At 48.1% G+C, this 13,833-nt stretch overlaps 1 protein-coding gene across 1 annotated transcript in view; it reads left to right on the forward strand.

Moving 5' to 3' along the window:
• Window positions 1-6,887: 6,887 nt before the first annotated feature.
• The window catches only part of LOC135880592 (elongation factor 2-like), a 37,925-nt gene continuing 30,979 nt past the window's right edge, over window positions 6,888-13,833 (forward strand). The window contains exon 1 of the mRNA XM_065406935.1: window positions 6,888-6,922. Coding sequence (XP_065263007.1) covers window positions 6,920-6,922 — 3 coding nt within the window. The 5' untranslated portion in view covers window positions 6,888-6,919. The remainder of the gene's footprint in view (window positions 6,923-13,833) is intronic.

Below are 13,833 nucleotides of genomic sequence, written 5' to 3' on the forward strand. Positions count from 1 at the left end.
CTGTAAAAGAGCCACATGCAGCTTGCGAGCCACTATTTGGCCACTCTTGGTCTATTGTGTCTGTTCAAGAGACAGGAAGCTTTCCTGGGGAGTACAGGCTCCATCACTCATCCTAATTGTTAAATGGTATTTCCGCCCCTCTTGTTTTAACTTGACGGGGTTTTTTTACTTTATATGTACATGTACTTTTCATTGTTCTTGGAGGCATTACCTGGTTCAGTTTACATCAGAGACACGGGGAAACAAGAAAAACAACACCTTTGTTTAGGGAAGGCTTGGCTTTTGCACTGCTTGCAAAACACCTTTTAAGAACATATTTCCAGCATATTGTGACAGGTTGGATCATAGAAACCCCCTGGGGCTGCCACCTGCCCTGGCCGCTTAGGACTTAAGTGCTCTGCCTGGTTGAGCCAGACCCACTAGCCTGCTGCAAACCCAGACCCAGGGTCTGAACCACGTCCCCTAACAGCTGTAGGCTTAACTGAAAGCAACTTACAGAAGTGTTCCTGTCTTTAACACTCAGATGTCCAACTCCCAATGGGGTCCAAACCCCAAATAAATCCATTTTACCCTGTATAAAGCTTACACAGGGTAAACTCATAAATTGTTCGCCCTCTATAACACTGATAGAGAGATATGCACAGCTGTTTGCCCCCACCCCCAGGTACTGATACATACTCTGGGTTAATTAATAAGTAAAAAGTGATTTTATTAAATACAGAAAGTAGGATTTAAGTGGTTCCAAGTAGTAACAGACAGAACAAAGTGAATTACCAAGCAAAATAAAATAAAACACGCAAGTCTAAGTCTAGTACAGTAATAAAACTGAATACAGATAAAATCTCACCCTTAGAGATGTTTCAATACGTTTCTTTCACAGACTGGACACCTTCCTAGTCTGGGCACAAACCTTTCCCCTGGTACAGCCCTTGTTCCAGCTCAGGTGGTAGCTAGGGGATTTCTCTTGATGGCCGTCCCCTTTTTTGTTCTCTTCCACCCACTTATATATCTTTTGCATAAGGAGGGAATCCTTTGTCCCTCTGGGCAGGGCTGCCCGGGGGGGGGGGGGGGTAAGTGGGGCAATTTGCCCGGGGCCCCGCAAGCCCTGGCCCGGCGGCGGTCCGGGTCTTCGGCGGCATTTCAGTGGCGGGGGGCCCTTCAGTGCTGCCGAAGACACGGAGCGACTAAAGGGCCCCCCGCCGCCGAAATGCTGCCGAAGACCCGGACCGTCGCCGGATGAGTACAAGCGCCGCAGCTCCCCCACTTTGCCCCAGGCCCCCTGAATCCTCTGGGCGGCCCTGCCTCTGGGTTCCCACCCCTCCTTCTCAATGGAAAAACACCAGGTTAAAGATGGATTCCAGTTCAGGTGACATGATCACATGTCACTGTAAGACCCCAAGCCTTCATTCCTCCCAGCCTGACTCACAGGAAGGCCTGCCTGCAAACAGAGCCATCCACAGTCAATTGTCCTGTTGATGGGAGCCATCAAGATTCCAAACCACCATTAATGGCCCCCACTTTGCATAATTACAATAGGCCCTCAGAGTTATATTTCATATTTCTAGTTTCAGATACAAGAGTGATACATTTATACAAATAGGATGACCACACTCAGTAGATTATAAGCTTTGTAATGATACCTTACAAGAGACCTTTTGCATGAAGCATATTTTAGTTACATTATATTCACACTTATCAGCATACTTTCATAAAATCATATAGAGTGCAATGTCACACATACATCTACAATACTTTACACATACCCCCATACATACATCACACAAAAATAATAAACCAGCATTCTACCAATTTGCATACTATACATCCCAAGACACCTTTTAGATACAGATTATGGCAAAAGTTGGGGCAATGAGTGTGCCAGGCCTGTGAGTGATAGTATGGTATGCCCACTGTCAGTTGGCACTGAGGGACTCCCTCGGTCACAGGGTGCTAACCCTGGTGTGCTAGCTGTATTCCTACATTCTGCTTTTCCAAACACCCTTGCACATCCAAAACTGATCTCTTCTTGGGGCTTTCTGTTGCTCCTCTGGCTTCTGCAACGTATTTGCTTTTGTTGCATGTGTCTAATTTGGGGCATGATCCTACAAGCCCTTCATGCGCAGATATTCTGGGAAACTCCATGGTAGTTCCACATGCAGACAGCTCACATGGTCAAGGTTTTAGGTTGAAAGATGTTTGTTGACAAGGACCTATTCTTTCTACGTGATTGTAAAGGTACATCTATGGAGCTATATAGATAGCATGTTAATAAATTAATAAATAATAATAATAATAAATATTCATTTCCTGTCTTACATTTTTGCGTAGTGTTGCTCTATAGTTTTGAAACAGCTGCCATGTTCCAACCCAGAGGCTGCTGCATTTCAGAATTGGATAAAGAGATCTATGTACATGTTTTCTGCACTTCACAGCCTGGTCTGAAGCTTAGATCGTTGATATTCATAAAGGATATTCTTGAATGAAAAGCTGTATGAAAAAATATAAAGTGCCTGTGACGTTATCTAATTAAAATATGACCACGTAGATCTTTGTTGCTACCATTGTTATATAATTGCAACAAATCTTGTACAAAGTGTGGCATGTAAAATGTCTATGGAAAAGTTATGATTTGCTGAATATGATTATGCTATTGGCATGCATGTATTATTTTTGTATTTGAAGTTGTGAGTTTTGACTCTATATCTGTATTTCAAATGTGTTTGCTTCTGGGTAACACACACAAGATATTTAGCCAGCACATTGTGAAGGAACTATTTAAGTTGAATGGCCCATCAAAGAACACTTAACTCAAAATGGACCATGGGAGATGCCTATCTACACTTAATGGAATTTCTTGTGATGGCTTCTACTGTGACTAAGCGAAGCATGCATGGACATGTGACTTGCCCATGTGACTCCAAACACCATCTTGTTCCCTGTAATTTTCCACAGTGAGAACAATGGGTTTCCCTTCACTTGGCAGAAGCTATAAGAGGCCCTGGAAACAGCTCCATTTTGCCTCTTTCCTGCTCAAACATCTGGACTATGGACTTATACTAATGGGATCATTCTAACCAAGGGACTGAGGACCTTCCAACGATTTGGAAGCAACCAGAGACTTAACAAGCCAGCAGTTTATTCCATCACTACTATGAGCATGATCCAAGAATTTTGCATTTATTGTATGCATTTGATTCTTTAAACCAATTTTAACTCTCACTTTTCTTTCTTTTTTATAAATAAAGCTTTAGATACTAAAGGATTGACAACAGTCTGATTATTGGATAAGATCTGAGTTGTAGATTGACCTGGGTATGTGGCTGGTCCTTTGGGATCAGAAGAACCCTTTTGTTTGATGAAATTGGTTTTAAATAACCGCTCCTCATTAAGTCTAGTGTCTGGGTGTTGAATCCAGGACTGGAATACCTAAGGAGGCTGCATTTCTGACTTCTTGTTAGCCAGTGTGGTGAGACAGAAGTTTACTTTTGTTGCTGGTTTGGTACATCTCATGGAAGAATAACCACCAGTTTTGGGGTGTCTGTCCTCTTTCCCCAGCAGCTTGTCCTGAATTTGGTATTCTCAGTGGTGACCCATGGAGGCACGGTGACAGTGCCGTTCTTACTTGAATATCTTTAATAAAAGAAAAAGTTCCACAGGAACAGAATGTTTTCTTTGTATTTAAAGGGAAACTGTTAAGTTAATAATTTTAAAGTAGATTCCATAGCTAATGGCTATGACAGCTAGAGTCTAAATATCTGTTTAAAGCAAGCAAACAATCAAATCTAGCACTGTGCCACCAACATTTTACACAAAACCTTATGCCACCATATTTTCAAGATCAAAGCAATAAACTATCAAAAGAATGTTTTTAACTCCCCAGCAGGGGAAACTGCTGGCATGCTACTGATATGCAAAATAATAAATGTTGCTTCTGAAATTCCCCTTACAGGCAACTGAAGTTGCAAGGCTATAACCTACTTAAGACTGCAAGGTCTTTGGGAGCAAGGGGCTATTTTGATTCTATTGCTTGTACAGCCCCTATCACAATGGGGTCTTGGTTCCTGACTGAGGTACCTCGGTGCTACCATAATATAAATAACTCCACAGAACACTTTTGAAACAGTATTGGTGGCATGGGGGACCAGCTGGGTAGTGGGGGGGAACCGGCACTGGAGGGGGTGAGGTAGAATAGCTGGGGGAAAGCTGGCACAAGATGCTGGCTATGACATACCAGGGTACAATCCAAACTAATGAGCAGCTGTGTCACCTCTGCTCTGCAACCTTGGGTGCCTTACAATGCCTTGCTAAAGTAGTTCCCACTTGGGCCGCTCACAAACAGCATAACAGCATGTCAAGCCACATCCTGAGTGTTTGTGTGTAACTGCAGCGTGCCAGCCACACTTCAGTTACACTCTGGGCTCTCACTAGCCTGGGTCATACTGCAGGATGACCTCAACACACCCCCAGTCTTAGATTTTCCCCAGAAATGTAAGTCCTGTACTGCCCAGCCCTCTCCTGGACAGTACAGGTTATATTAGGTCCGTTATTTCTTTAAAAGGAATAATATGCACACAATTTGCCACCCCAAATAGATCTTCCCTGACACTTCACTATAAACACACTGGATTAGATAAAACAATACAAGTTTATTAACTGCAAACAGATAGAGTTTGAGTATGTACAAGTAGTGAGGCATAAAAGTCAGAAATGGTTACAAGAAAAATAAATATAAAACACTGCTGGTGCCTAACTTAACAAACTATGTTAAAATCAAAGCAATGTTTCCTCACCACATGCTCTCAGCAGTCTTATCATCCAAACGTCTTCGGTCAGGATCCCTTCCCCAGTTCAATGGCTGCTTCCTTTTTCCCTCCAGGTGCAGCAAATCGATGAGGGGTGGATGTACCTTGGGGTGTTTGTCCCCCTGCCTGAAGAACATTTCCCTCTGGGTACCTGGAGACAAAAAGTCTATGTGGAAGGATGTTCCCTGCTACTTTTTTCTCACTTGTTTGAGCTTCCTTTGTTTCCCTTCCTACTTGATGACTCTATTTACTGCTTACATTCAAATTAAGCAGAACACACATTCCCTTGTTTGAGACAGACCTGTTTGCCAACCTCAGTTTGGAACATTTGTTAATAACACCATACAGAGAAGTCTTATAACTTCACACATAATGTTGCCACACATAGTTTAACAGGATTATACTGATAAGCAAATGATGAGTTTTCAAATGACACCTTATAAAGTGTACTTTGTACAAAGATTATTACAATAGTGAGTAGGATGTGACTAAAGGGGTATGTTCTGTCACAGTGGCATAGGGAAGTTGGAGGAGCTAGGTGGTGGGGGTAAGGTGGCAATGGAGGGGGTAGGAGGAAGCTCATAGTGGGGGGAGGTGTAGGGCAGTGGTGCCGGAACAGGGGGCCAGGGGGCCATGACCCTCCCACTTTTCAAAAGTGGACGGGCCTGGCCCGTCCACTTTTCACCACTGCAAACCACGCCCCCTTCCCCTTCCCCTCCAGGAATAGATGGGTACTGAGGGCGAGCTGGCATGGGAGGGAATGGGGGGAAGCTGGCATGGGAGGGGGAGGGGGAGGGGGAGAAGGTGGAATAGCTGGGTACGGGGGCAAAGCTGGCATGGGAGGAGGGCAGGGGGAGGGTGGAATAGCTGGGTACCAGGGGGAGCTGGCATGGGAGAGGAACCGGGGAAAGGTGAAATAGCTGGACACTAGGGGGAGCTGGGATGGGGGGGGTGAAATAGTTGGGTACCGGGGAAGCTGGCACAGGAGGGGATGGGAGCAGGGGAAAGGTGATATAGCTGGTACTGGGGGGAGCTGGCACAGGAGGGGACGGGGGGAAGGTGGAATCGCTGGATACTGCAGGGAGCTGGCACGAGAGGGGAACTGGGGGAAGGTGGAATTGCTGTATACGGCGGGGAGCTGGCACGAGAGGGAACGGGGGGAACTGGCATGGGAGGGGAACGGGGAAGGTGGAATCACTGGGTACTGCGGGAAGGTGGCATGGGAGGGGATGGGGGGAACTGGCACGAGAGGGGAACTGGGGGAAGGTGGAATCAATGGGTACTGCAGGAAGCTGGCACGGTAGGGGACGGGGGGAACTGGCATGGACGGGGAACCGGCATGGACGGGGAACCAAGGGAGGGTAGAATTGCTGGATACTGCGGGGAGCTGGCATGGGAGGGGACGGGGGGAACTGGCATGGGAGGGGAACTGGGGGAAGGTGGAATTGCTGGGTACTGGGGGGAACTGGCATGGGAGGGGACGGGGGTGGGGACTGGCACAGGAGGGGAACCTGGGGGGAGCTGGCATGGGAGGGGACAGGAGTGGGGGGTGGGGACTGGCACGGGAGGGGAACCGGGGGAAGGTGGAATTGCTGGGTACTGGGGGGAACTGGCGGGAACTGGCATGGGAGGGGACAGGGGTGGGGACTGGCACAGGAGGGGAACTGGGGGAAGGTGGAATCACTGGGTACTGGGGGGAGCTGGCATGGGAGGGGAACCGAGGGCAGGTGGAATCGCTGGGTACCAGCAGTAGCGTGGGAACCATTTGTGGGGTGCTGAAAGCCACTGAACCAAAGTAACCCCGCTGTGTATGATGGAAACCAGTTCAAGCCAGGGGTGCTCCTGCACCCCCAGCACTTGTGGTACCAGGGGCCACTGGCGCTGGGTGAGGGGGCAGCTGGCCCCGCCCGTGAGGAGCAGCCCCCAGCCCGGCGGCCGGAGCACGTCCCGCCCGCGGGGGAGGCGGGCGCTCCAGCGCGGCTGTGTTGCCCCATCCGGAATCTCCCTGCTCCGGGCCCGGCTCCTCCTGGCTGGGTCTCGGCTGGGGCGGAGGCTCCTGAAGCGCAGCGGTAGCCCGGGGTTGAGGGCGGGGGAAGCATCCGGAGCCATCCGCCGCCATGGTGAGTGCCCCCCGGGCGGAAGGGCTCCGCAGCCCTCGGGGGCAGCCCGCCGCGCCGCTCCGCTGGGGCAGCGCCCCCCGCATGCTCCGGGGCGTGAGGAGAGGGCAGCCGGGGCTGGGCGCGGCCATTTTCCCCGCAGGGTCCCTCACACCGCGGCGTGTCTGTCCAGGGGCTGGCTGGGGGCCGCTGGCGTGGCCGGGGACTGGTGGGCCGCGGAGTCTGCCTGCGGCCCCGGGGTCCCGAGCGGGATTAGCCCCCCGGAGAGCCCGCCCCGGGGCTGCTGGAGCCTTACAGTGGGGTGGGAGCTCTGGGGGCGGGGACCTTCCCAAACAGCTGCTCTGGGCCTTACTGCTGCGTGTGCAGGAGTCACAATGTTCCGAACGGCCCATGACTCCGGTTTGGGGCCGTTTATACGGTGCTATTGCTCCACCTCACTTCCGGGTTCTCTTTCTGATCCCCTGATAATTCCTGTTGTTTCCATAAAGATGGCAGGCGTGTGAGTCAGGCAGCAGAGAGACATGCTGCTCTGTTTTTAGGGGGTGAAGGGTGCTGGAGATTATGACACAGGCTACGACTTCGTTTTGTGTTGTACATGTTGCCCATCCTTCCTTGAGCCACAAGTTCCCATACGGTTCTGGAGTTAAATAATAGCCGGCGCCGGTAGAGAGCGGTTTAGAAACACGGGTAAGGGAGGTAAAAGGTACCACACCACGTTAGACGAGATCTGAAAGGGGTTTTGTGTGTGTCAGTACACATCCTGTGTTATACCTGCTCAGACCTGTTGTGCCTGAGTCAGATCATCTGGGTTTTCCTAGGAAATTGGAGACACTGCTGGGGTTTTTTTTTTTTTAATTTATTTGTGTTTATTTTGTTGGCAAGCCAGCCCTATTACTTTAAATAGCACTAGCTGTTAATAATGCATCTCATCTCTGCTGAATATTTTTATCCTAGGGATCAGTCTGTAATGAGCCTGGTTCTGTGATAAATAAATGCCATCACGATTTTGCTCTTTTCTTTAATGTTGTTAAGATCTCTCAGTTCAGTCCTTCTATTTCTATAACTTTTTGGAGGGGGGGGGCATGACAATATGTACACCTTTTACTGGCTTATACCTCCCTTACTTGTGTTTACATCAGCAATAAGTTTAGATGGGGTTTGTACATATTTACTTTATATCACTGTCTGTTCCTGACTTGAAATTGGATCGTGGGTCATTCCTCCCTGCCTTACAGTGGGGATCTAAACACTTCCAAGAGAAGAGGGGGAAGCTTGTTATGGGGGGAGGGAGGTTGATTCTCCTGTGTCCCCGTGCTGCTGAGCCGGTGAGAAGCACTGCTGCAGTATTCAGCCAAGATGATGTCATGTAATTGCCCAGGAGTGATTCTGGTTTCTCACAGTTGTGGCTGTAAAATTTGTGGGGTTTGTTGAAAATCTGCTGTATTTTACTTGTGGAAGGGAGAAAAATACTCTACATTTTTGGATTGCCTTTTCACCTGCCCTGTCTCCATACTATTAAGCCCCATCTACTCTGTTGCAAGCTGGACCTACGTTTTGTGGCAGGATTCCTTTCTACGGCAGTCTGGTGCAGCATACTGGAAATTCAGCAGCAGCTTTGTTGAAATGTAAAACAAAATCCTGTAAATTAATTGAATATAAAGAATAACATTTTTTATGCTGTGTCCATATTTCCAGTTTTCTTTATGCCAAAAAATTTTGTATGAGGAATACGTTACAGTAACATAGAATTTGTCAGGGGTGGTTTTAGAGGTTTTTACAGTTGAGTAAGGTTTTAGAGGGGGCTTTTGGGACGCAGTTTGGGAGGAATGTGAGTAGTATACAGCTCGATAGCATTCATCACCATGTATTTTTGACAGGTTTCCACACCCCATTTTGGGCTTATGTCCTGCCCTCCGTTCCCATTTCCATTGGTGTCGAGGTTTGGCACAGTTGGCCATTTCGAATTTTTTTTTCCCTTATTTTTTATGTTTGGTCAGGGGAATGTTGTGTGATTGTGCTTTGATACATTTGGTTGATTATTTGGAGGAAAAGGTTGAAAGAATAGAGTAAGAGAGCTTAAAGGAAATGAGTTTTTTTGGTTAGGTTTAGAGCAGGGGTGGGCAAACTACAGCCAGCGGGCCGGATCCGGGCCCTCAGGGCTTTGGATCCGGCCTGCGGGATTGCCACCCCCATGGCGCCACGGGCCCCGCGCTGCTCCCCAAGTCCCTCCTGCACCCCGCACCCCAACTCCCTGCCCTGAGCCCCCTGCCGCACCGCTCCTGCACCCCAACCCCCTGCCCTGAATCTCCTCCCACAGTCCTCCCTGCACTCCTGCTCTGAGCCCCCTCCCGCACTCCACACCCCCTCCTGCACCCCAACCCCATTCCCTGAGCCCCCCCATACACCCCACACCCTTCCTCTGCCCCAACCCCTTGCCCTGAGCCCCTTCCTGCACACCGACCCCCTCCCACATCCCGCACTCCTCCCAACCCCCTGCCCCAGCCCTACATTCATTGCCCTGCATGCAATTTCCCTACCCAGCTGTGGCTCTCGGGCCAAAAGGTTTGCCCACCCCTGGAAAAAAGGAAAGAAAGCTTATTAAACAGAAGAAAGATTGTTTGGTTAGGTTTAGTAAGGAGAGATGATTTTTAAAGAATAGAAAGAGAGGAAAAAATAAGCACAGGGCAAAGAAAAAAGGTTTTAGAGAATAAAAAAAAATAACGCAATAAGAGAGTCTATGTTACTGAACACATGCAGAGCGAAACATCCTAGCCTAGTGACTGCCGGTTGTGAAATAACTGTTCTGGGAGACAAACCTTGGGAGCTATCCCCGCCTCTTGGTGGACCAATCAGACGCTGTTTTACAGCTACGTCACAGAATGCACTTTTTGAACCAGTCCTTTCATGCCAAGACTTTAAAACAAGAGCCTTTCAGAAATGGGCTATTGCAGAGTGGATTATTTAAAAAACTCTAACCAATGAGCATTGACTGTGTGTACAAAGCCACGTATTTTTTCGAACTGCGGCTTTAAAATCAGGAGCCTAGACACAACAGCCATGTCCTTTTACGAGACGCCCATAGACGCCAAGAAGCCTGAATTGCATATGGGTGGGCCAGCTCGTGTTCAGAAGAGAAGACCCATTTACACTTATTTTGCTAAAGAGGCAGCACTGAACCCCGCATTTCATCCTGAAATTGAACTGAAGAAACGGGAAGACTTTATAGAGTGGGAGGTGCTGGGGGAGAGGGGAGGGCAGGAAGAGGCACGGGGAGTGGGTGGAACGGGGTGGGGCAGGAAGAGGCAGGTCAGGGATGGGGGAAGGGGTAGAGTGAGGGCAGGGCCTGGGGCGGAGCAGGGGATCGAGCACACACACACCCCGGATACTGGGGAAGTTGATGCCTCTGCCTCTTTCATATCCAGAACATTTATAGAAGCTTATATGGGATGTTTGTAGTTGTATGTTAAGTCTCTTTTTAAAGCTGTAATTTAGAACAGATGGGCATATTTGGAAATAAACATTTAATTCCAGAATTCTTTGATCCTCTGGAGATAGTGGAAAGGAATGTTTGTCTCCTAAACCATCTAGACATGTCATAACTTAAATTGTCTGCAAACCATTATGTAGATTGTCCTGAGAAAGCTCTCTATGGGAACCCTACAGGGTGGTTCTGTCTTCTGCTCCTTTCTCTTCTCCCTCTAGACTTTATTCCTGGCTATTCTCATCTGCTTTTATAATTTCTACTTTCATCTTTATGCTGCTGATTTACAAGTCCCTCTTCCTATCCTGTATATCTAACTTTGTTGGTTTGATTTTATATAGCTGAAGTTTAGGGCCAGATTCACTCCAAGTTTGTTGATTTTGCCAGTGTAACCCTGCTGCAGGCTACCTTTATACATTGTAAGCAAAAAAGGCACAATTTTAATTTCTTTGTTTTCTAAAATCCTTCCAATTTTAAGAAAATGAGAATGTAATCAGTTGTGATTATATTATCATAAATGCACTGATTGCAATGATACATAGAAACATATAGTATTCTTCAGCTTATGAGAAGCTAGTCTTCACTGCAAGTTTTAGAAGGACTTAGAGGGGCCTGCCCAGGGAAGCATGCCCAGCAGCCTCCCTCTTCCTCTCTCCACATATTGAGCAGTAGTGAGAAAGCTTATAATGGACAAACTATGGAAATCTCCAGATCCTTGGGGCTCCTTTCCTAAAGTAGCTTGCACCAACCACAGCCAAGGCCACAGAGTTTAAGTCAGGGCTTTCCACTTCTCTTACATTCCACCTGCTACGGACACATGCACTTGAAACAGAGGGATCTGCCCTGGTTATTGGACCAGTGGCCTCTCCTCCCCATGCGAGACAGAAACCAGGAGGAGCCTCCCAGGTCTTCTGACACCAATATTCACTCAACTCTGAATCTTGACGTCTGGGAGCCTGCTTCTCCACTCAGTGACTTCAGTGGAACTACACTAGCAACTCCCCTGGAATTTTCCCCCCTTCCATTGGTTGTTGGTCCCCAAGGCTGGCCTTACCATGAGGCAAACTGAGGCGGCCGCCTCAGGTGCCAGATGGTGGGGGGGCGCCACTAGGACCTAGAGTGTAGAAAATTGTGTCTGCTGCTGGTGCATATGTATTCTCTCTGCTCTAGCTGCACAGAGATGGTGGAGTGCTGTGCTGGAGGAAGGAGGGCACAAGAGACATAAGCGACAGGCAGGAGAAAAGATGAGAGGGAATAACAGAAAGCAGCAGGAGCTGCAGGGAGAGAGAGGAGGAGCCTCTTATGTACCTCTGTAGCACCCCCAGGAGCCTGGACTGATTCACACCAGCTTCTCATGGAGCTTCCTGTTTCCTGCCGCTTCCCTGAACCCACTTGAGGAGAACAGGCAGTCAACTGAAGTAGTAGGAGCCAGTTAGCAGGGCCGGCTCCAGGCACCAGCTGAGCAAGCAGGTGCTTGGGGCGGCCAAGGGGAAGGGGCGGCACGTCGGGCTCTTCGGCGGCAATTTGGCGGAGGGTCCCTCGGTCCCTCTCGGAGGGAAGGACCTGCCGCCAAATTGCCGCCGAAGAAGAAAGCAGCGCGGTGGAGCTGCTGCCGATCGCGATCGCTGCTTTTTTTTTTTTTTTTTTTTTTTTTTTCCACCGCTTGGGGCGGCAAAAACCCTGGAGCCGGCCCTGCCAGTTAGGCCCTTAAGATGCTGATATCTTCCCTCACTCAGGGCCTACTACTAGCCTGCTTATTTGTCCCCTTCAACTGAGTGTTGAGAGCCACTATAGCTGGCACAGAACAGCAGTCATGAGTGAAAGAAGAAAACGCCCCTCTGGGGCAGCATTCAGAAAAAGCAAGCAAGCAGAAAAGCTTCCTTTATCTAAGCAGGAAGGAGCTCTCCTGAGATACATAGACACAAATGTTCACGGTGAGCCTTCCGGCCCCAGTGAGGCTGTGAGTGGTGAGGAGATGCCTGATCTTCTAGTTAGAGTGCAGGTGACCTGGCAGCTACTGCAGCATCCATATCTCCATCTCAAATGGATGTAACCATGCACATTCCTGAAGAAAAGTGTAGATCAGAGAAGAGTGTGGTGGAGGCACAAGAAACAGCTGCTGCTGAGTTTAGTTCCTTAAGTCTAGATGATCCAGGACTGTGGACCCACTTGAGCAGTAGCCTGAGAGACTTCCTTGTACTGCATGGGCCACAGCAAGTGAAAAACTTCATGTTCCCCAAAGACAATGAAAATAGAAGTTTCCATCCAACACATTACTGGCGTGAAATCCCCAATAGTGACAAAGTGGAGAGGCCATGGCTTATGTACTTAAAAACCCAGAATGCTGCATACTGTTTTTGTTGCAAACTCTTCCAGTCTAACGTTCCAGCCACATTGGGTTCTACAGGAACAAAGGACTGGAAAAAGCTGGCTAGAAATCTGGCATGCCATGAGAAGGCTGCAAATCACCAGAGAGCATTCCATAGGTGGAAAGAGCTTGAGATGAGACTAAGGTTAAAGGCCACCATAGATGATCAGCATCAAGAGAAGATTGCATCAGAGTCTGTACTGGCAAAATGTTCTGAAAAGGCTCATTGCCATTGTGAGAATGCTTGCTACCCAAAACCTAGCACTGCATGGCACTTCAGATCAACTGTATGTGCCAAACACTGGAAACTTCCTTAAAATTGTGGAGCTGATGGCTGAGTTTGATGCAGGAGCATCTAAGAAAAGTCACCACTCAAGAAATGTACACATACCACTACCTTGGAAAAACTATTCAAAATGAGATCATACAGTTACTGGCAACAAAAGTCAAACAGAAGATTGTGGCAGATCTGAAGTCAGCAAGATATTACTCTGTTATTCTGGACTGCACACCTGACATCGAAACAAATTACTTTAATGGTGCGTTTTGTAACAACAACAGAACCTAGTGAAAATGTCCCTGCAATGGTGACTGTCAGAGAGCATTTTCTAGAATTTATTGACATTGATGATACTACAGGAACTGGTATCACAAATGTGCTTCTTAAAAAGCTGGAAGATACAGGAATTGCGATAGCTGACATGAGAGGTCAGGGCTACGATAATGGTGCCAACATGAGAGGAAAGAACAGAGGAGTGCAGACACGGATCCGAGAGTTAAACCCTCGAGTTCTTTTTGTCCCATGCAGTTCTCATTCATTGAACTTGGTGGTCAGTGATGCAGCATCAGCTTCTAGTGAGGCTGCTGAATTTTTTAATGTAATTCAAAGCATCTATGTATTTTTCTCTGCATCAACTCATTGATGGCAAATTTTGAAGCAACATCTGGGAACAACTTCTCTGACACTGGAAACCACTGAGTGCCACACGATGGGAAAGTCAAGTGGAGGCGATAAAGCCTATCAAACACCAAATTGGGAAGATAGATGATGCCATAGTTCCCATA

This window comes from Emys orbicularis, chromosome 6 (genome assembly GCF_028017835.1).
Source record: "Emys orbicularis isolate rEmyOrb1 chromosome 6, rEmyOrb1.hap1, whole genome shotgun sequence".
Classification (NCBI taxonomy): Eukaryota; Metazoa; Chordata; order Testudines; family Emydidae; genus Emys; species Emys orbicularis.